The 23,818-nt window shown below is 42.8% G+C and overlaps 1 protein-coding gene across 2 annotated transcripts in view; it reads left to right on the top strand.

Annotated features, from left to right (window-relative positions):
* The window catches only part of rgs9a (regulator of G protein signaling 9a), a 30,403-nt gene that overhangs the window by 1,606 nt on the left and 4,979 nt on the right, over positions 1 to 23,818 (top strand). Inside the window, exons 3-16 of one of the 2 annotated variants that reach the window (XM_077618076.1) lie at positions 944 to 994; positions 1,079 to 1,185; positions 2,399 to 2,450; positions 11,259 to 11,317; positions 11,817 to 11,893; positions 11,974 to 12,055; positions 12,145 to 12,207; positions 15,026 to 15,055; positions 15,400 to 15,461; positions 15,618 to 15,731; positions 16,472 to 16,587; positions 16,710 to 16,797; positions 20,236 to 20,374; positions 20,718 to 20,800. In XM_077618076.1, coding sequence (XP_077474202.1) covers positions 944 to 994; positions 1,079 to 1,185; positions 2,399 to 2,450; positions 11,259 to 11,317; positions 11,817 to 11,893; positions 11,974 to 12,055; positions 12,145 to 12,207; positions 15,026 to 15,055; positions 15,400 to 15,461; positions 15,618 to 15,731; positions 16,472 to 16,587; positions 16,710 to 16,797; positions 20,236 to 20,374; positions 20,718 to 20,800 — 1,123 coding nt within the window. Of the gene's footprint in view, positions 1 to 943; positions 995 to 1,056; positions 1,186 to 2,398; positions 2,451 to 11,258; positions 11,318 to 11,816; positions 11,894 to 11,973; positions 12,056 to 12,144; positions 12,208 to 15,025; positions 15,056 to 15,399; positions 15,462 to 15,617; positions 15,732 to 16,471; positions 16,588 to 16,709; positions 16,798 to 20,235; positions 20,375 to 20,717; positions 20,801 to 23,818 lie in introns of both variants that reach the window. The other variant, XM_077618077.1, reaches the window with a different exon arrangement.

Raw genomic sequence — 23,818 nt, 5'->3', positions numbered from 1 at the left:
TTACAATTGAGTCATTTTCTTTACATTGAAAATGCGTGGAGGCATAGAAAATAAATAGGGATGTTTTTGCTCAATTTGGGCCAAACCATACATTTGCATTAAAAACTATGCAACTTTTGTGCACCTCAATTTCCCAATTTTGGGGGGAAATATTTTTTGCTACGTACATTATAGGAATTGGACGAAGTGTCTTTTCACTAAATGCCAACAGGTAATTTCTCAGTGTCTTTTTGTGTAAACTAAAGGTTCTTAATCCAATATTTAGCAAAAAAAATTCCCTTTTCACTGACTTAAAACTACTAAATTATTTATTCTTTCATTTTCTGTACCGCTTATCCTGACAAGGGTCACGGATGGTGCTGGAGCCTATGCCAGCTGACTTCTGGCGCCAGGCAGGCGAAACCCTGAAATGGTGGTCACGCAATTGCAGGGCACAAGGAGACGGACAACCATTCACGCTCATACTCATACTTAGGGGCAATTTAGAGTGTCTACCTAATCATATCAGGAAAAAAACATTTACTCAAAGAGAAATAATTTTACATCATTTTAACGATTTTATTCTAATAAGGTGAGATTGAAAACACGCTGTCATGGCAGTCTAAGCTCTAACCACAGGCTAAATAGGAAAGCCTACAATTGGATGAGATCTATATGCAGTCCTTCTATCTAAGCTTTACTGTGTTGTTAATCTGGTCAAAGATCAGCAGGGGAAAGGTGAATGTATTCATCTGTTCCAAGGCTAAACAATGTAGTCCAAAAATAATAAATTTCATACGTGCTCTAGATAAAATAATGTCTAAATGAAAAATAGTAAAGTTGATCATATATGGAGTAAATAACGTACTTTTATTTAACTGAAATAATGTTTTCAAATTGGTGGGATACAGAGAAGTTTTTGTTTTTTTGTTTAGTATTTCACCTATTACCTGTCTCCAAACAGGCCAAGACATCATTGCATGGATGGTTAACAAGATGAAGATCACTATAGAAGGTAGATGTGCTGATGAAAACACTTCAATTTTCTGTCTATAAAAAAATAATTCTCACTCCCAGATATTTGCTGTTTCTCTTAAAGAAGCCCAAGCCTTTGGCACCATGTTTGTGGCCTACGGTTACATCTATGCCCTCCAGAACCACAAAAAGCTGGTCATATGTAATGACAGCAGCCTTTACCGTTTCCAGGTAGATAAATACACGCCGCATTATCCATTTTGTTATAAATTTTCCAAATACTTTTGTCAGAGGGAACCAAAACATAAGAGTGCGATCATTTTAGTGTCCTCTTAAAGCAGTAAAGGGGTGAAAATGTAAAACACGATTAGTTTTGTTGTCCATCATTGAGGAATGTGCAATCTTTTCCTCAGTGGACCATTAATAGAAAATTTGCCCAGTGGCCAAGAGGTTAGCACGTCAGCATTCTGAGATAGTGTTCGATCCCAGATCCGTACCTTTCTTTGTGTTGCATGTTTTCCCCGGGCTTGCATGCATGCATTGTAGGATAGTTGAACACTCTAAATTGGCCCTAAGTATGACTGTGAGCAAGAATGGTTGTCCACCTTCTTGTGATCTGCGATTGGCTGGCCGCCAAATCAGGGTGTCTCCCACCTTGCCTGTAGTTGGATGTGATAGGCTTCAACAAACCCCCCACCTCGACCCTAAATATGAAATTAATGGTAGGAAAAACAAATGAGGGTGGCCCGGCAAAGGAGTGGTTAGCACATCGGCCTCACAATCCTGGGGTTCTGGGTTCGAATCCAGGTCGGTCCACCTGTGTGGAGTTTGCAAGTTCTCCCCAGGACTGCGTGGGTTTTCTGTGGGAACTCCGGTTTCCTCCCACATTCCAAAAACATGCATGGTAGGCTGATTGGACACTCTAAATTGCCCCTAGCTATGGGTGTGGATGGTTGTCCCTCTCCTTGTGACCGGACACCGATTCAGGGTGTCCCCTGCCTCTTGCCCGAAGACAGCTGGGATAGGCTCCAACACTCCGCATAACCCTATTGAGGATAAAGCGGTTCAGAAAATGAATGAATGAATGAATTAATCGCCAACCTTTCTGGTACAGATTCTTCAGGCTTAGGTCCCGCCCGCAGCAGTCTTCCAAAAACAATTCCTAAGACTAATTTGACTTTATGTTGTTTTAGAAATTCGCAAACCAAAATAAAATTCACATATGAGCAGTAAGGCAGTAAAATTCAAAGTATGGTTCAAGTAACAGGAGTGGTACATCGGCTGGTTCGCAAATCGTTGAATTACCGTAAATGGAGATAACATGGATGACAACAACATCTATTTATTAGAATGGCACTTGTACACGCCCTGCTGTAGCTAAATTGTGTGCAACTTAGTATATTTACAAATATTTTCTTTTCATTCTCCACGTTCACCTATCTAGACTCCATACTTTTGGCCTACACAGAAGTGGGTTGCAGATGACACGGACTACGGTGAGTGTACTAGGTACTTACAAAAGGTGTTGAAAAAAATCGATTCTGTGACATCGCAATATTACATTGCATGATCCTCATATTGATTCACACCCTCCTCCTCCATAATTGATCTTAACATCTATTTTTTGTTGGAAATAAACAATACGTGGTTACACTACTTGCGTCTACTAGTCGGGAGTAGTCGACCGCCATACTCTGACATCTAGTAATCGTGCTTACATGCACATGGACACTGTTTCCGAGCTCAAGTCCCATATTTTATGTTTTACTAAATAAAGTGGTACCTCTACTAACAAAATTAATTGGTTCCGGAAGTTTTTTTGTAGCTTGGATTTTTCACAAGTACTAGAGGCATATTTCACAATGAATTTGCATAATCTCTAATGCTCACATGGGCAATGACAGTGAGAGCTGGAGGGGCGTGATTGGGAAGAAAGGCCTCCCTGATCGGAGCCCCAGTGGTTTTCTTTTGTTGGACTTCTGCGCTTGCCGTGGATTGACGATAACGAGGGTGTCCATATGTGTACTTGGATCCAGGACACCCCAGGTTGCTGTTCGATTATTGACTTTGTGGTCGTCTCATCAGACTTGCGGCCACACGTCTTGGACACTCGGGTAAAGAGAGGGTCAGAGCTGTCAACCAATCACCACCTATTGTTGAGTTGGCTCCTATGGTGCGTGAAGATGCCGGTGCGTTGTTAGACGTTAAGTTTTAGCATCTGACTCCAACGCCTAAAACTTTGTCTTATCTCGTCTAACAATGTAGCATATTCAGCATCGGAGGAGACAGACCAGGGTTTAACGGTTAATCCACAGATGATTTATTCTTGACAAATTGATCTATACAGAGCTCCGGGTCCCCCCCAAACATAAACCAGCTGAGCATCTCTGCACCCAGTGGAGGATGAGAGAGACAACGCCCAAACCCGAGTTTGCCCAGTTATAATAATACAAATATGAATATTCATTAGCTGATTAACAATAAAATGATGACTGGTCCATGACTGTCTTGAAGGGTGCCTTTCTCCTTGGGATTTTTGCACTGTCCGTTGTCTCTGTATCTCTGCTGGGCTTGGAGCTCCACTCCGCTCGCCTCCTTATCAGCTTGGCCTTGTATGAAGCTGTCTGTAATCAACCTCAAAAGAATATCTCATACAAAGAGCCTTTATTCATTGTACAAGCATTATTAAAAGGGAACATTCTGTTCGCGTGGTCATTGAGCTGAAAACAAGTGTTTAATCATATAGTAGTAATATATAAAAATAAAGCCTTGTGTAGTATTGTAATGATTCAGCTGTAATAAAATATATGATTAAAATATGTCACAGTCTTCATTAGATTATATGGTTAAAATATGTCATAGTCTTCATTAGATTATATGGTTAAAATATGTCATAGTCTTCATTAGATTATATGGTTAAAATATGTCATAGTCTTCAGCGCGAAGATGCCGGTGCGGCCGTGCGGGTCTGCTGGGAAGGCCAGGTAGTCCCCTGTCAGAAGGAGTTTCAATTCCCACCTCCGACCGAGCTTCTCTCATGTCGGGGAACAGGCGTGGAACATTGAGTTTGAATGAACCATGTTCTTCACCTCAATTGCTGAGGTAGAAAACTGGAGCTGCAGACGCAATTGTGGCCGGTGCCTGGCATGGCGGCAACCCCAGAGCCTGCTGGTGGACACGAACGGTAAGGGATGCCTATTGGCCCTTTTTGTCCTGCCGGACTCCAAAGGCAGCTGATGGGTACCGGCTGGCCAAGCGGCCCACGGCTCTCATGATCTCCGAAGACACACCGGGTGGACATCAGGGGCAGTGCCTCTGGATAAGCAGACTGGGGTGGGGGTCCTCCTTTTTAAATAAGAGGACTGGAAGGTGTGTTCCAATTATAGGGGAATCACACTCCTCAGCCTCCCTGGCAAGGTCTATTCGGGGGTACTGGAGAGTAAAGGTCCCCCGAGAAGTAGATTCTCGGATTCAGGAGGAGCAGTGTGGTAATCGTCCTGGCCGTGGAACAGTGGATCAGCTCTATACCCTTGGAGAGCTCTCGGGTGGGGCACGGGAGTTCGCCCAACCACTCTACATGTGTTTTGTGGACTAGGAGAAGGCGTTTGACCGTGTCCCCCAGCGGTCTTGTGGGGGTGCTCCAGTAGTAGGGGGTACCAGAATCCCTGATATGTTAGGTTCGGTTCCAGAGTCTGGTCCGCCAGTAGGTCGGATCGGTTTCCAGTGGGGGTTGGGCTCCGGCAAGGTTGCCCTATGTCACAGATTCTGATCATAACCTTTATGGAGAGAATATCTAGACACACCCGTGTGTTGAGGGGGTCCGGATTGTTGGTCTCAGTATTGCATCCCTGCTTTTTGCAGATGATGTTGTTCTGTTGGCTTCATCAAGCCGTGATCTCCAACTCTCACGGGAACAATTCGCAACCGAGTGTGAAGCGGCTGGGATGAGAATCAGCACCGCCATATCTGAGACCGTGCTCCTAAATCGGAAAAAGGTGGCATGCCCTCTCCGGGTCAGGTATGTGGTCCTTTGGAGAAGTTTTAGTATCATGGGGTCTTATTCACGAATCAGGTACGAATGGAGCCTGAGATCGACAGTCGGATCAGTGCACCGTCTGCGGGGTTGTCGTGGTGAAGAAGAATCTGAGCTGAGAAGCAAAGCTCTCTATTTACCAAGTGATCTACGTTCTTACTCTCATCTATGGTCCTGAGCTGTTGGTTGTGACAAAGAGAACAAGATCTCGGATACCAGCGGCCAAAATCAGTTACCTGCACAGGGTGCCTGCAGTCTCCCTTAGAGATAAGGTGAGAAGATCGGTCATGGTGAGGGACAGACAGAGATGGTCGGATCCAGGTGAGGGAGGGGTGTGGCTCTATAAGCATGTTTGATGTTAGATTAAACGTGGTCTAGAGTTTTATATCCTCTGGTGTGACACTTCACGTACTGGATAAACTTAGGCAGAACAGTCTTTAAACATGCTTGGTTGAAGTCTCCGGCGACAATAAAGACTCCATCAGGGTGGTCAAGCTGCTGTTTGTTTACAGTCGCTAGCAGGAGGCTAAGTGCAGTGCTAACGTTAGCATCTGGTGGGATGTAAACAGCCATTACAATGACAATCGTTAGCTCTCTAGGTAGATAGAAGGGCCTGCACCGTACTGCCAAGAGCTCTAAATCAGGGGAACAGTGAGTGTCAATAACAAACCGGATTAGGGAAAACACATGGAATCGAGGAGCAAGGTAGCGTGGATGCATGGTAAAGGAATTTAGGCAGACGATCCGACAATGACATTAAACTCAGTGGGGTTTAAAGAGACAAATCAGGGACTAATTTCAAATCCCGCGCAGCTGCACGAACACAACGGCAAGGCAGGAGGGACAAACTAGAGTCGGGAAAAACAATAGCAGCCTGCTCCTAACAGTACCCCCCCTCTAAGGGACGGATTCCAGACGTCCCAATGCCGAATGTCCATGAAAAAGAGAAACATAGTGACATGAATCGGATGTCTACCGCCGTCAATGGCAGCTGATGGGTTAAATGAGTGCTCTATAAGGGTTAAAAATAATATAATTCAGTGTATCAGAGGCTTACGTGGAAGTTCTGATCTAACCACTTTAACAGAGGTGTTGGGACATGACAATAATAGTATAAAATGTGGGATGGGCACGGACGAGGCAAGTTTGTCTATACACACACACGAGAACAGGATGTTTTGTTCTGTCACCCAGGAACACATAAGTTGAAAAACATGTACACACGCCAATAATACGCAATTTATTGATAATTTTGATATTCGATATTTAGATGTTAATGCTCTGACATTGTCAATGCAATGACAAACTCTCTCTCATAATTATAATTTTGAGAGTGGGAGATTACCTGGTTGATCACTTTCAACAGTAAAATCTCTCTCTCATGATTATAATTTTGAGAGCGAGCGAATCCGGCGACGAATTGTCCGTGGACGAAATGTCCGGCGACGAATCTGGGGACGAAATGTCCGGCGACGAATCCGGTGACGAATTGTCCGTCGACGAAATGTCCAGCGAAGAATCCGGCGATGAAATGTCCGGCGACGAATTGTCCGTCAACAAAATGTCTGGCGCCAAAATGTCTGTTCAACGAACTGTCTGGCGACCAAACGTCCGTTCGACGAAACGTCCGGGAACGAAGTGTCTGTCGACGAAGTGTCCATCGACGAAATGTCCGGGTACCGCTTATTCAGGGGCCCGAGCGTCCAGCCCCTCCTTCCGCTTCTCCCTGCGCCGCTCGCCGCCTCCTCTGGGAGGACGGCGCAGCACGCCAGCCGCCACGTGGTGGCCCATTGTAGATGGCCAGGCGACACGGGGAAAACCTCGCTGCTGCGCCTCCCCACAAAGACAAGACGGGCGGTGTTCGAAACTCCTACCTGAGCCTCCCCGCCGGCCGCCATGTGGTGCTCCATTGTAGATGGCCAGCCGACACGGTGAATCCTGCTTGGGGTAATCCAGGTCGGAGTAATCGGAAAAGAAGTCTGGGCCAACGTCCTCCGGGGATGTATCGAAGTCCGAATCGGCTGAGGGAATCACAGTCCGAGTCCGAATCTCCAGCCCACAAATCAATTAGCTCCCGGTCATCCAATCAGAAAAATCTGAGTCCAAACCGAGATAGCTGAGGCGTTCAACCGGGGCCGATGGAGGCTGGGGATTCTCCTTCCATTGAGGAAAAGAATAGCTGGAGTTCGAATCCAGACAACTCGGGCGATGAACAGGGGGCGACAGAATTCGGGTTTTCTCACTTAGTTCTGCCAGTAGCCAGGAGCGACGGAGTGAGAGATGGGGCGGGTTATCGGTGGAGTATGAGCTGGGTGGCTGGCGTCGACGAGAGCGTCGGCGCGAGCGTCAGTGGCTTTCCGCTGGGTCCATGTGGGCGGATCGTTCTGTTACGTCCACGGGAGACGTCGAGGCAAGGTAGGAGGGATTAGGACCCAGTCGCGGGGAAGCAGGTGAGGACAAGGCAAATGGTGCTCATAACCAAAACTTTAATAACTTAGGAGGGATCTTACAAAATAACAAAGACTTAGGAAATGAAACATGAAACCAATCCAGATTAGGGAAAACACGTGGAATTGAGGAGCAAGGTAGTGTGGATGCATGGTAAGGGAATTTAGGCAGACGATCCGACAATGACATAATAATAATAATAATAATAATAATAATAAACGGACATAGACTCTGTCGTCATTATCAACAACAAAAAAGCCTACTTGTCATCACACCCAGAAACTGCGTGTGACAAAATTGGTGGTGCTTCTCCATAAGCTGCGTTTACTCGGCAAAAGACCTAAATAAGTGATAGTTACGGACTTGTAATTTGGCATTCTGCTGTTATGGATACAGGTCGCTTACCTCTCACTGTTTTTCACTTACCTTCAGTCAGCTAGTAGGAGGCAGATCACCACCCAAACATCTTTTCATATTACCTCAGAAGGGAATGTGTGTTATGTTACCGCAAATTTAGAGTTCTGATGGATGTGGGGAAAAAAACTGTCCTTAAGCCTATTTGTCCGTGCTTTGTGGGACCTATAGCGTCTGCCAGAGGGCAGCATCTGGAACAGATTGTGACCAGGGTGGTAAGGGTCCCCTATGATGTTCCTGGCTCTGCTGAGGTAACGAGGGCTGGCAATGTCTTCCAGTGAGGGCAGAGAGCAGCCGACAATCCTCTGGGCAGTATTAATCACTTTCTGCATGGCCTTTTTGTCTGCCGCCGTGCTTCCAGCGTACCACACTGTGATGCAGTACGCCAGGATGCTCTCTACAGTGGTTCTATAGAAGGTTATCAGAAGCTTGGTGCCCAAGTTGTTCTTCCTAAGCACCCTGAGGAAATGGAGTCGTTTCTGAGCCTTCTTCACTACTGCCGTGATGTTTGTAGACCATGAGAGCTTATCCGTGACGTGGACCCCCAGGAATTTAAAGGACTGGACCCTGTCTACACATACTCCATTTATGAGGAATGGGGCCAGATCTGTGCTGTGTTTGCGAAAGTCCAGGATTATTTCTTTAATTTTCGTGGTGTTCAGTGTGAGATTGTTCACCGAGCACCACTAAGACAATTTGTATACCTCATCTCTGTAGGCCGACTCATCCCCTCCTGAGATGAGTCCGACCACAGTGGTGTCGTCAGCGAATTTGATGATGGCGTTAGACTGGTGGGTGGGTGTACAGTCGTATGTGTACAGGGAGTACAGAAGAGGACTCAGTACATAGCCTTGAGGGGAGCCAGTGCTCAGTGTAATGGAGGAAGAGAGGTGGGGACCAAGTCTAACAGTCTGTGGTCGGTTGGTCAAGAAGTTCTTTATCCAGCAGCAGATTGAAGAGGATAGGCCAAGGTGGGAGAGTTTGTCAGTCAGAATGTCCGGTTTTATGGTGTTGAAGGCTGAGCTATAGTCAATGAAGAGCATCCTCACGTAGTTCCCATTGTGTTCCAGGTGGCTCAGTGCTGTATGAAGAGCAATGGCAATAGCATCCTCAGTGGACCTGTTTGCTCTATAAGCAAACTGGTGAGGGTCAATTGAGGGAGGGATTGTATTCCTGATATGGCGGGCTACCAACTTTTCAAAGCATTTCATGATCACAGGCGTGAGTGCAACAGGCCTATAATCATTCATGCTGTCAATGGTTGAAGCTGTTGGTAGCAATTCGAAGTTCCAACTCATCCATTTTGTGGGTGATGGAACGGGCGTTGGTCAAAAAGATACTAGGAAGCGGTGCTCGGTGTGGTTGTTGTTTCAGCTTAGCAGCAAGGCCCGCCCGGCATCCACGCTTCTGTTTTCTGTCCCTTCGCCGCCTTCGACGTGCTTTGAGTGGGCTGGCTATCCACGGAGATCCCGGAGAGTTTGTTGTGAAATCGGATGTATCGCATATCCTTCCGATAGTGATTAAATCCTGGCGACTGTAGGATAACGAACGACACCGAACTGGAGAGCATAAAGCCGCTGCGTCAGTGCGCGCCGCCATCTTTCTCCAAATGTCTCCACATTAAACTCAGTGGGGTTTAAATAGACAAATCAAGGACTAATTTCGAATCACGCGCAGCTGCGTGAACACAACGGCAAGGCAGGAGGGACAAACGAGAGTCGGGAAAAACAATAGCAGGCTGCTCCTAACAATCCTACTGTACTTAGGCCAGAGGCGGGGGACATCCTGAATTGGTGGCCAGCCAATCACAGGGCACATGGATACAAACAACCATTCCCGCTCACACTGATACCTAGAGGCAATTTAGAGTCTCCTAGCAATTTTAAGTTTCATGACATCAGAATGTCGCTTTTGTCAAATTTAGAATGCGGTTTGTAATGTATAAACTATGGAGGCCACATAGGCGACATTCTTTCCCTTTCCAATATTATCTTGTTATACTCCCTCTAGCTTTTAACTCTAATTTTGCGTGACCAAAGTCCTCAGTCAATAAAACTTCATTGTCTTTGAATCCAAATTTTTAATTTCATTGATCATTTTTATATTTTCACACTGCCCACCAAGAGGCGGGGTTTTGTTTTTTATCTATTGTTACCAGTAAATTCACACTAGAGTTATCGGCCCGGTGATGCGAGTGGTTAGTGCGTCGGCCTTCAAATCCAGGTAACCTCCACCTGTGTGGAGTTTGCATATTCTCCCCAGGCCTGCGTGGGTTTCCTCTGGGTACTCCGGTTTTCCTCCCACATTCCAAAAACATGCATGGTAGGCAGATTGGACAATCTAAATTGCTCCTAGGTATGGGTGTGAGTGTGCATGGTTGTCCGTCTCCTTGTGCCCTGCGATCGGCTGGCCACCGATTCAGGGTGTCCCCCGCCTCTGGCCCGGAGTCAGCTGGGATAGGCTCCAGCACCCCCCGCGACCCTAATGAGTTCAGAAAATGAGATGAGATGAGTACATAAAAGATACCAACTCCAGCACGACCATTTAAAAAGAATAAACATTGTATACAAGAGGTATTTTGTAACATCTGTTTTGTGTGGCTAAGTGATGCATTTGCAGGCGCAAGGGCTAATGGGTACTGCGTCTGTGTCTGAGTGAGGTGAGTGGCAAGTGAGCCTGTCTTGCCTGCTAAGCCCAGTGAGCAATAAAGATCAACTCTTTTAAACACTGTTATATCACTTGTATTTTGCTTAATCTTTCGTAAATTCGACAGCTTTTCATGTGTTGGAACAATTTGCATATCAAAGCGTTTTGTAATCTGAAAATTTCGGATGTACTGTCATCCTTCACCACTTCGCGGCTTCAAAATTTGTGGCTTCCGTACATCGATTTTTTCTATTAAGTATATTTTAAAAAGTTCTGAAAAATGTCAAAATTCACACTGAAACTCGAAAGTGGAAGACAGACGATAAAAACATGTTGGAAGTCAGGGCTCCGCTTCTTTGGCGCTGAATTGGGTGGCACTCGGCGCTGAAGAAGAGCGATATTTCATCGTTAAAGAAGAATGACGTGCCGAATAATATAAAAGGCCGAGAAGGACAACGTAAAAATGTTTACTTTAGTGCTGAATGAGGTTTTAGAAATAAATGTAGCTTTATGTCCATTTTGATTAATGTTTTCCAAAGTGATATCCAAAAATCATGTTAAAGTGTACTATCGAGATTATTTGGGATTGAATTGAATGATGCCCTGTGAATCGTGATTGAATTGTATCCCCAGATATGAGGCAGTGGGGTTAGGGTTAGAATTAACCAATAACTCATATTTTGCAGCTAGGAGTATGTTAACATTGTAGAATTTCTGTATTTTTTAGTATACTGCAAAGATATTTTTTTTTCCATCTTTCTAGCCATTTATCTTGCAAAGAGAAACATTCGCAAGAAAGGCATGTTGGAACCCTATGAACAGGTAATGTATGTGGAAATCTTTTCTTATTTTAGTCGATATGACAAAAAAACTCGAGTGATGTTTGAATTTTTTTCTCACGTTAGTTATGGCAACTTAAGACAATTTGAGTTGATTTCAAAGACATACTGTAACTACAATTGGAACTTGGATATAAGGAGTGACTGCACCAATAATTACAAAGGAGAGAGCTTCGTGTCTGTGTCCTTTGATTTAACCTATTGTTTATAATGTAGTGCACATGTGTCAAACCGATTCCCCCGAGGGCCGCAGTGGGTCCTGGTCTTTGTTCCAACCGATCCACTGCCGACATTTTAACCAAGGTGCCTTCTAAAATAAGTAGCACCTGACTTTAATTAACTGATTACACTTGCAAAAGGTATCCTCTTGTTGAGTTGGAATGAAAACCTGCACCCATTGCGGCTCTTTGAGGACCGGTTTGACACCCCTGATGTAGTGGTTCATGACCAAGGGTTGACTTTGAAATTTCTTTCATATACAGGCACATTATAACTACCTGCATGAATGGCTTTACCACAAGTGGGACTTTATCGTGACGCAGGCCACTGAACAGTACAAGTATGTGTTTCCATAATTTAGAAAGGGGATACGATATTGAAGGTCCAGTAATAGTATCCCTCATTTATGTTGTGAATTAGGGCGAGTAGAGAGAGAAAGAAGCCAGATCGTGTCGTGTTTGATTGCCAGGAAAGAGCTTACTGGGTCGTGAACAGGCCACCGGTCAGTGTCTCTATGTGTGGATTTATATACGTACAGTATATTTATAAAGAGTGACATGTTATGTTGGATATTTTCCTACATGTATCCAGCGGCGTACACATAGTGCTTTGGATAATGGTCCAGATCGCCTTATTGACCCTAACACCGATGAGGTAACAGGTCAGTCCTCAGTCGCTCACTCAATCACTCACTAATTTTTGTACTTAATTCATTTTAGCTGAAACACTTTGATCACAACAGCTCTCCACTTATTTCAGCCTCATCGCGCACACTTACCTTTTCCACACTCTCTGTTGCTCTAAACCACATGTCTCAAACCGATTCCACCGAGGGCCGCAGTGGGTCCTGGTCTTTGTTCCAACCGATCCAGTGCCGACATTTTAACCAATCAGGTGTTTTCTAAAATAAGTAGCACCTGACTTTAATTAACTGATTACACTTGCAAAATGTATCCTCTTGTTGAGTTGGAATGAAAACCTGCACCCACTGTGGCCCTTTGAGGATCGGTTTGACACCCCTGCTCTAAACTGTTCACACCAAGTACTTAAAGTTCTCTGGAAACTTACTCTCATTAAACACATACTGTTGGCTGAACTTCGTTCAACTCCTTTCCAGGGCAAACTTCAACCAACCTCTTACTAGAGCCACCAATGTCATCTGTGAATATCATAGTCCATGGTTCTGCACTTCAGCACAGCTCCTACATACTTTTCTGAGTGTCCCGGGACAGAAAAACCACAGTTCCAATCTTGGTATACTGTCATGTACAGTGGTACCTGGACATACGAGTGGGCCGACATACGAGAAATTTGAGATACGAGTAAAATTTCGGGCAAATATTTTATCTCTAGACATGAGACAAATTTTGATATACGAGCAGACAGCGGACGCGAGAGGCTGCTCATAAGAACCTCATGGGTACTGTCTCTCTCCCCGCAACTCCCTCTTGTAATGTCTCTGCGAGCACTGGGCGGGAAGTTGCATCTTTTCAGTGTTTTTTCCCGTTAGTCATTGCGAATGGCGAGGCGATCGCTAATACGAGAGTTATATATACTACTCGTTGGCGAATGGTCGTGCGTTATCCTATTGTGAGGACATTTGTGTGCATAATTTTCGGAATATTTTGAAGGGAATACAAAAGCAAACTACCATCGATAGGTTGCATCTGAAAGTCAGAGTGGAGGCGGGGCAAACAGAGCCAAACCGGCCGGGAGAAGAAAGATTTAAAAATGTAAAACAAAATTAGAATTAAGTTTAGTCTAAGATTAGATTAAACTTATTTTTGAGTGTGTCTGCATCGTACTCCAAGTTCATTTAAATTTGTTCATGCTATTTTACGAGCGCGTTGCCGTGCAAAAAGTCTCCCTTCCCCCCTCTGTCCCTCTCTCTGTACCCTCCGCGATATCCGTCTAATTTTAGTTCTATTAAACCCATTTTAGTATACTATTAAACCACTAGTTATTTGATACTTTGTTAATAGATGGCGAATTAGAACGAATAAAACATTTATTCCAATCCAATATCCTGTTTTGGGTGTTTTTTCAGAGGGTTGGAACTAATTAATTTGTTTTTAGTTCATTTCAATGGGAAACGTTCGTTTGAGTTACGACAAAATCGATATACGAGCTCAGTTCCGGAACGAATTAAGCTCGTATCTCGAGGTACCACTGGAACCCCCCCCTAAAACCATATTGCTGGAACACCTCAGCACATCCCCTTTGTTCTTAAAAAACGGCACCAGCACACCGCTTCTTCATTCCTCGGCAATTTCAAACCCTCCAAATTGAACAGCTCTACTGCTACTTCTCTCAAACAAGCTGAAGGACCAACGCTCGACTCGCATTTTAGTCATAGTCCATCTATGTCTATCTGTTTTTCCAACCTCAATAGATCAGTGCCTTACTCTCAAATCATCATCAGGCCCTTGTTTGGCCTTTGCTACATCTACATTCTCCTTAAATTGCATCGACCTGTACTCTTAACTATCTCTTCAGTCTGCAGTATGCCACTTCTTAACTAACCTCTTACTCTGTATGTTTCTCCAGTCATCTGTAAGCATCCCAACAACCTGTCTCAACTCCTTCATTAAAGTCACTTACATGGTTCTTTTTTCAGCTTGCACCATTTAGTTTTTATATTACACACAGTTACACATACAGTCGTACCTCTACTTCTGACGGGGAGCGGTGGAGGTTTAAACGTATGTTCCGCATGAAAGCAATGGGGGGACAACATGAGCGGGCGGGCAAGTGGGCAACGCGCAGGCGGTAACAGGCATGAACAGCGGACGAGACGACAAGAACTGACAAATACACAGGGTTTAAATAGACAGACATTGGTTAATGAGACTATTAGAAACTCTGTGACTTGAGAGGCAGCGAGTAGGAGAGACACCAGGACTGGAGAACAGGTCACACAGGGCAAAAAACATCCAAACACCAAAACTCCAACAAAACATTACAAAACAAATACCTAATAAACTCAGAGATTGAGAACTCGCTTGTTCGCAGTGTGTGGCCATGTTTTCTGCATTTATTTTCAAACATATTTCATGTATATAGAAAAAAAATCATCAAAAGGGTTTTACAGCATCTTTATTGACATTAATATTGGACATCATTGGACTTCAAATGTGTGCTGCTATTATGCATAAGCATTATTAAATGATGCATTTTCTGCTTAACTGTATTCATTTACTTTTTTATTTCTCTCTTTTCTTTCAGATTTCCTTTTATAATGGTGATGAGTGTGATGATCAATCTTCGGTGTTAACTACAATCGTGTAAATCATCGTCATTGTATTACATGTTGGCATAATACAAAATGCAGATAGGAGAATTTCTTCAACTTTCTTGAATGGACAGTAGTTTATTTATTAATCACAAATATATTTATTTTTAGCGCTAAACACGCAGTTTCCTCCCAATCAAGTATTTCCTTTGTTGTTCATCAATTGTCTTTGTATTTCAGAATATCTCATTTGACCAATACAGACGCATTGTAAGTATTAAACCGTGAGCATATTTTCTTCAAATTAATGCTCTTATTTTTTGCCCAGTGAGTTCATTGAGCAAAACGAATCAAAGAGTCAGCATGACTTGAGTCAGAAAAAAAGATATTAAAGACAACTTTTTTCATGCAGATTTATATTTTGTGTATTGATTAATTAATGAGTTGGTACATTGTGACTAATATAATTATAATTGTATAATGACAATAAAAGCATTCAATTCCATTCAATTCAACTGTGAAGAGTTTGAGTGTCTGTTGTATAATGAACCTCTTCAGATATTGAAATTTTGTGGCAATATATTACATTACAGTTTTTCTTTGCTGTATTCTAGAACATGTTCTACCAACAAGCCATCATGAGATCAAAAGTTAAATCTAGTGTTTCACTTGGAGCGTAAGTTCTTGAAGAATTAATAACATTTCCTTTTAAGTATGCATTTCCAAAATGATCTCACACAAGTTTAAAAGAATTCTAATATTATTTCATTATGATGCATTTTTATTTGTAAATGTGTCTTTTACCTGTCTCATAATAGTTCTGTACCAACAGATTGTTAAAATATATAACAAGCTACAAAAACCATGATCCGTTTCTGGCTCCCTGCTTGCCCAGCAACCCCTGGCAGACGGACAATGACTCATATTGGACACTCAATATGAGAAGGTGAGAGTCTCACTGAATATGATCGGGTATTTGGCGGCAAGGAGAATTCAACATTTATGCAACTGTGTAGATTACCCCCTTTTTTAGGTGTGAGGCTTTATTACACATTTGAAAAAAAATACATTTTTAATGGCGGCCCGGTGGGTTGAGTGGTTAGCACGTCAGCCTCACAGCTCTGGGGTCCTGGGTTTAAATCCAGGTCGGTCCATCTGTGTGGAGTTTGTATGTTCTCCCTGGGCCTGTGTGTGTTTTCTCCAGGTACTCCTGTTTCCTCCCACATTCCAAAAACATGCATGGTAGACTGATTGGCCACTCTAAATTGCCCCTAGATATGAGAGTGTGAGAGTGAATGTTTGTCCGTCTCCTCATGCCCTGCGATCGGCTGGCCACCGATTCAGGGTGTCCCCCGCTTCTGGCCCAAAGTCAGCTGGGATAGGCTCCAGCACCCCCCGTGACCCTCGTGAAGATAAAGCGGTTCAGAAAATGAATGAATGTTTCATCCCCACATGTATATCATACTTAAAAGGTCCTATGAAATGGTGATGTCATAAAGTCAAAATGACTGCAATAATGGATTTAAATGGAAAAAATGAATTTGCCACCCAAATACCCATATGGTATAAATACCATTTCACTTTTCACTTGTTGCAGTATTTCATAGCACCTTTAAGAAAAATAAGAAATCAAATCATAATACTCCTATAAATCATATTCAAATAATATACATTTTTTGTTAACAGGGTTGATCTTCCAACTAAAATGCGAGTCGAGCGTTGGTCCTTCAGCTTGTTTGAGTTACTGACTGATCTGAGAGGCAGGGATGACTTTAAGATATTTCTCAAGAAGGAGTTTAGCGGTATGTTATGGGATTTTCAAGTTGCATTGTGACTGTATTCTGCCATTCACAGTGCTCTTGCGTGGAATTTTGCGAAAAAATTTATAGTTAGTGTATTGTTTGTATTTCTACTTCTTTTCTAGGGGAGAATTTAGCTTTCTGGGAAGCTGCTGAAGAGCTAAAGTGGGGAACTGCAGCTTCCATGTCAACTAAAGCTGAAAGCATCTTTAAGTAAGTAAATCAGAGAGTCTCTCTCTCTCTATATATATATATATAAAATCCAATATATATATATATATGTATATTATATATATATATATATTGGATAACTTTATTCATCCCGTATTCGGGAAATTTCCTTGTGACAGTAGCAAGAAAAGGCAAAGTTATAAGTTAGACAGTACAGTCGCAAAGGCCGCACAACAACAAAGCAAAAAGTACAAAGGAAATTAAAATTAAATGGAAACTGGAAAATGGAAACAAAAACTGGAACCACACACAGGAAGTCTTCCACAAGATGGGGAACTTCTGCAGACTGACCGAGGTAGAGAATATGCAGAGTCACTATTCCAAGCTTATCCGCACAGTTCCTCAGTAGTCTGGAGCTGAAGACAACAGTAGCAGAGTAGGGCACCTCGACTACGTTGCTGGTAAGCGCCGACAGCTCTTCCATCTTATCCCACGATGGAATGGTTGGTCAGAAGAGATGTACGAGAGGAGTACATATATATATATATATATATATATATATATATATATATATATATATATATATATATATATATATATATATATATATATATATATATATATATATATGTACTCCTCTCGTATTGGCAAGCCAGCTCAGTCTCGCATATACTACTCATGTTTTTCGATTATTTCGTGCTTAATATCAATTGTCATCATACGTGTTTTCTTCGCACTACCCATCATTGCACCTGCTTCCTTTGGATCCATTGTGTTTCCCTTGATTCTGCACTGACTTACGCAAAAAAAACCTCGGAAAAAAACGCAACGGTCCACCCAGTGCTCGTAGAGGTCTTTGCACGAGGGAAATCCGGCGAGATACAGTATGTCTCACGGCCTGGCCAATTGGCTGTCTTAAATGCTCGTATATCAAAATTTGTCTTGTATCGCAAGGTAAATAATTCCTCGTATGTCGGGGCACTCTTATGTTGCGGTATTACTGTACTCCGTTTCCTGCCACGTTCCAAAAACATACATGTTATGCTGATTGTACACTTTAAATTGCCCCTGAGTATGAATGGTTGTCAGTCTCCTCATGCCTTGCAACTGACTGGCCACCAATTCAGGGTGTCCCCTGCCTCTGGACTGAAGTCAGCTGGGATAGGATCCTAGTGAGGGTAAATCGGTTGAGAAAATGAATGAATGAATGTGTTCTTAAAAATAAACCTAACATTTCATATTAGTTTTGTATCAGGAATACTAAGTGGAAAAACAACCCTAACAATAGAAGTTGATATTTAATTGATATTGTTTATTTACCAGGAGCAATTTTTGCAAAAGCTATTTTAGATCACATGTCAAATTCAGGCCCATGGGACCTGTCTGGTCAGTGCCAGTTCATTTTGGTTGCATTAGAAAAGGTCAGAGACCCGGCGGATGAGTGGTTATAGAGTTGGCCTCACAGCTCTGGGGTCCTGGGTTCAAATCCAGGTCGGTCCACCTGTGTGGAGTTTGCATGTTCTCCCCGGGCCTGTGTGGGTGTCCTGCGGGTACTCAGGTTTCCCCTGACATTCCAAAAAATATGCATGGTAGGCTGATTGGACACTCTAAATTGCCCCTAGCTATGGGTGTGAGTAGGTATGGTTTTCCATCTCCTTGTGCCCTGCAATCAGCTGGCCACCGATTCAGGGTGTCCCCTGCCTCTGGCCCGGAGTCAACTGGGATAGGCTCCAGCACCCTCTGCAACCCTAATGAGGATGTAGCAGTTGAGAAAATGAATGAATAAATGAATAAAAAAGTGTATTCTCTCTATATGGTGACTGGTCAGAAAAGTGTACATTGCTCTGAAAGGGCTTAATCCAGCCATTGTGGTTTTGCGTGGATGTAAATTTATGGTATCAAAGCCATCAAGGAGTTTATAAGATTAGAGGTGAATGATATGTATAAATCAGTTGTATGACTTTATTTATTCGCACACTCGCCCACTCGCCCACTCGCTCACTCGCCCACTCGCCCAATCGCTCACTCGCCCACTCGCCGGGAAAAGACAGCGATGAATGTCAATGGCGTACGGGCAAACATTGCCCGAAAATGGGGTAAAATCCAGCCGAAAACAGCATTTATTGATTAAATACAAATACTGGAGCTTTTTAGACATCAGAACCGGGCCCGGAGTATCATTTCCCCGGTAAAAAGACAGCGATGAACGTCGATACGTCCATACGTGAAATGACAAAAAATGCACTAAAATTAGGTAAAATCCACTTCCTAGCATCATTTATTGATTGAATACAAATACTGGAGCTTTTGAGACATTACAACCAGGCCAGGGAGGTGATTTTTCCTGGGAAAAGACACCGATGGACGTCAATGGTGAAACGCCAAAAATTAAACTGGGGTAAAATCCACTTCCTAGCAGCATTTTGTGATTAAATACAAACACTGGAGCTTAAATACAAACACTGGAGCGTTTCAGATATCAGAACTTGGCCCACAATTGAAATATTATTTAGGAATATAGCCATATTTTACTCACCAAAAATCATTTTTGCACAATATCCATCCTCCTTTCTTTCTTCCTTCTTTCCTATCGCCATCGAAGCTAATGATGAAAGTCGAGCCTGTCCTGTCATATTTCCGGCATAGTCCGTTTTGAATGAAAATGGCTTTAAATCAACACAACAATATATTTGATGGTGCAGCTAAGTTAACACACTGAAAGTGGCGTGCACACACCCTTTTCCCGGCTGTAACAGGCTTGTTAGCTTCGGAGTTGACCGCCCTTTCTTAATGATGTCCATTTTTTTCTGTAAAAGTCCGTCTGGAAAATGGCTTTGTGAACAAATCTGCAACCAAATCTGTCAGCCATTGTGGGTGGAGTTTGCGATCTCTGGCTGCCTCCACATCCGGGCTTTGGCCCGCCTACTAGCAATCATAGTTGGTGAAAGCAATGACGTATCCCAGCCAGCAAAATGCTAACGCCTATGAAAAATCATTGTGGGGTTGCCAACTCGAAATCAGATTGGTTAAAAGCAACAGTCTTGTTTAATGCAGCAGACCCCGCAGAACTGATTGTGAAGGCTTTGAGGCAGATCTGATCTGGCAACAAATAATGGCTGAAATGTGATTGGTTAAATGCTTCAATATGAAAACACACATCTGGAAGCAGTGCAACCAGGGGGAAAAGCAATGAAAGGAAGCTAACAGACCATTTGGAATAATAAGTATTGATGGACAAAATATAATATGATTCAGATATTTCTTAGGCCAGCAGAGAAGGCCCTGACGGCCCGCCACTGCTTCTTAATTATGCATTTTTTGGCTGGTGCGACTGATACTCAGGTGCAATTTATAGTCCAGAAAATACAGTACTTTTTTTTACATTTTGAAGTTTGCCAGTTGAACTTAGAAGGCACTATTGATATACAAATCCATCAGTGAATTGTTAGTTTCATCTGGATCGTTTAACTTTGTGTGAAGAACCTTCCTGGCTCCTGGAGCCCCCCGCTGGATCAACATTGATGGAAGAACCATGGGTCTGACTGTGAAAGGCCTCGACCATCCTCACCGCTATGTACTAGAAGCTGCGCAGACACACGTTTTCTTGCTGATGAAAAAGGTGATCAAATCATTTAGTATAGACCGATATTAGCTTCTTGCATGCAGTTTTCCCAACAGGTAGTGGCACCTCCAGGAATTTTTCAGGAGTGATATGTTATAGTGGATATAATGTCAATAAAAGCCTGAATTTACAGGAGGTGCCCATTTGACACGGGGGCAGACATTTTATCAATTCATGTACAATAAAGTGTTTTAGGTAATCAAAAGCGAGTAACTCGGATTGCACTCGAGTTATCTGTGTTGGGCAAAATCTGTGTAATTTTTGTTTAAACATTCTTTAATCAGATTTTATGTGCGTGTCTATAACCCCTAACTAAATTTACATAATCTCTATCATACAGGATACTTTCTTCCGTTATCTCAAGTCACCGGTGTACAAGGATATCCAAAAGAAGGCACTAAATCCAGAGACTCATAACTTCAGGTTGGTCAATGGCATAAACTCATCCTCCAAAATTAATAAAAAGAGTTTTGGTTTCCCTTAACCACCATTCATTAGAAAGCCTGAATATCTTGCATTCCATAAAACCAAATTAGGGTTGAGATTATCATTATGCAAACTAGGTAGCATTTTTAGGGTGTATATATATAATAATTTCACATTTATACGCAAATTTATATATATATATATATATATATATATATATATATATATATATACATATATATACATACACTATATACCAGTGGCGGTCGGTGCATTTTCTCGTAGCGCCTTCAACGTATCAATCCAACCCTCAAAAACTACCGTAATTACTCGAATATAACACGCAGATTTTTGCTATATAATTAATTCCAATAGTTGGGGGTGCGTGTTATAATCAATAACTAAAATAAATTACAAATTTTCGATCGAAAAAAGCATTGTCAAACTCACTTTGACGCACGGATTTTACGTCATCTCGTAAAGCCGACGCACGGATTTTACGTCATCTCGTAAAGCCGACGCACGGATTTTACGTCATCTCCTAAAGCCGACGCACGGATTTTACGTCATCTCCTAAAGCCGATCGAAAATCGGAAAGCCGGGACCACCACTGCCCCCCTCTAGCCTCGTAGTCGTCTCAGTTCACCCTCTCTCAGTTCAGTGTTATAATCAATAACTAAAATAAATTACAAATTTTCGATCGAAAAAAGCATTGTCAAACTCACTTTGACGCACGGATTTTACGTCATCTCCTAAAGCCGACGCATGGATTTTACGTCATCTCCTAAAGCCGATCGAAAATCGGAAAGCCGAGACCACCACTGCCCCCCTCTAGCCTCGTACTCGTCTCAGTTCAACCTCTCTCAGTTCAGTTTTATAATCAATAACTAAAATAAATTACAAATTTTCGATCGAAAAAAGCATTGTCAAACTCACTTTGACGCACGGATTTTACGTCATCTCGTAAAGCCAATCGGATGATGTGTTGTGGGAGGAAGAGGAAGTGGATGAAGGAAGCGTGGACGTTGATAGGATTCTCAACGAACAGATGTATGAGGAGACGGATGAGAGGACAGACAAAGAGAGAGAGGAATATCTGCAGAGACTATTTAAAGATTCTGATTTGGACTCTTCATTTGAAGGATTCTAATGACTAAATTTGTTTGAACAAAACAATCGTGAAACGAAGAAAAAAAGGTAAGATTTCTGATTTTCGTCAGCGGGAAATTTTAGGTGCGCACTATATTCGATTACTGCGTTTTTCCAGATGTTTTTGGCCCAAAATTACCTGCGTGTTATTTTCGAGTGCGCGTTATATTCGAGTAATTACGGTATTTTATGGCTATAAAACCTCTACTGCAGCTTGAGCTGCGACACATAAAAAATAATCAATAAATCAATGCACAAAAATGGGGTGAAATCCACTTCCTACCAGCAGTTCATGATTAAATACAAATACTGGATCTTTTCAGACATTAAAACCAGGCCAGGGGGGCGATTTTCCCGGGAAAAGACAGCGATGAACGTCAATGGCGTACGGGCAAACATTGCCCGAAAATGGGGTAAAATCCAGCCGAAAACAGCATTTATTGATTAAATACAAATACTGGAGCTTTTTAGACATCAGAACCGGGCCTGGAGTATCATTTCCCCGGTAAAAAGACAGCGATGAACGTCGATACGTCCATACGTGAAATGACAAAAAATGCACTAAAATGAGGTAAAATCCACTTCCTAGCAGCATTTATTGATTGAATACAAATACTGGAGCTTTTGAGACATTACAACCAGGCCAGGGGGGTGATTTCCTCGCGAAAAAACATCGATGGACGTCAATGGCGAAACGGGAAAAATTAAACTGGGGTAAAATCCACATCCTAGCAGCATTTAGTGATTAAATACAAACACTGGAGCTTAAATAAAAACACTGGAGCTTTTCAGATATCAGAACCGGGCCCACAATTGAAATATTATTTAGGAATATAGCCATATTCACAAACACAGACGCCCTGTACAAAAGGGGCCAGAGCCGCCTCTACCTACTGAGGAGTCTACGGTCCTTTGGAGTGTGCAGGACACTGCTGAGGACTTTCTACGACACTGTGGTGGCCTCTACAGTGTTTTATGCAGTGCTTTGTTGGGGATGCGGGAGCACGGAGAGGGACAGGAACAGGCTGAATAAGCTGGTCAGGAGGGCCAGCTCTGTTCTGGGCTGTCCTCTGGACTCTGTGGAGGAAGTGGGAGAGCGGAGGATGCTGACCAGGATGATGTCCATCATGGACAGCACCTCCCACCCCTGCATGAGTCTGTGGAGTCCCTCCGAAGCTCCTTTAGCAATAGACTGCGGCACCCTCATTGCAGGAAGGAGCGCTTCCGCAGATCCTTCCTCCCATCAGCTGTCAGGCTCTTTAACAAAAAAATGGCTGTGTGTTAAGACCTACCGTATGCATGCATGTACATTTATGTGTATGTATATATGTGCTAAGCAACACGCTTATTTAATTATATATTTATTCATGTATTTATTTCTTGACCTACTTATTACCTATCTATTTATGTCTAAAATGCCTTTCCTATTCCTGCATCCTCACCCTCTTGCCACTGGAACAACGCAATTTCCCGAATACGGGATGAATAAAGTTATCCAATCCAATCCAATCCAATCCAATATTATACTCACCCAAAAATATTTTTAACTGTACACAATATCCATCCTCCTTTCTTTATTCCTTCTTTTCTATCGCCATCGAAGCTAATGATGAAAGTCGAGCCTGTCCTGTCATATTTCCGGCATAGTCCGTCTTGAAAATGGCTTTAAATAAACACAACAATATATTTGTTTGTGCAGCTAAGTTAGCGCAATGAAAGTGGCGCACACACCCTTTTCCCGGCTGTAACAGGCTTGTTAGCTTCGGAGTTGACCGCCCTTTCTTAATGATGTCCATTTTTTTCTGTAAAAGTCCGTCTGGAAAATGGCTTTGTGAACAAATCTGCAACCAAATCTGTCAGCCATTG

The sequence above is a fragment of the Stigmatopora argus genome, chromosome 14 (genome assembly GCF_051989625.1).
Source record: "Stigmatopora argus isolate UIUO_Sarg chromosome 14, RoL_Sarg_1.0, whole genome shotgun sequence".
Classification (NCBI taxonomy): Eukaryota; Metazoa; Chordata; class Actinopteri; order Syngnathiformes; family Syngnathidae; genus Stigmatopora; species Stigmatopora argus.
Note: the sequence above shows the minus strand (reverse complement) of the source record. Positions and strands in the feature narration are given on the sequence as shown.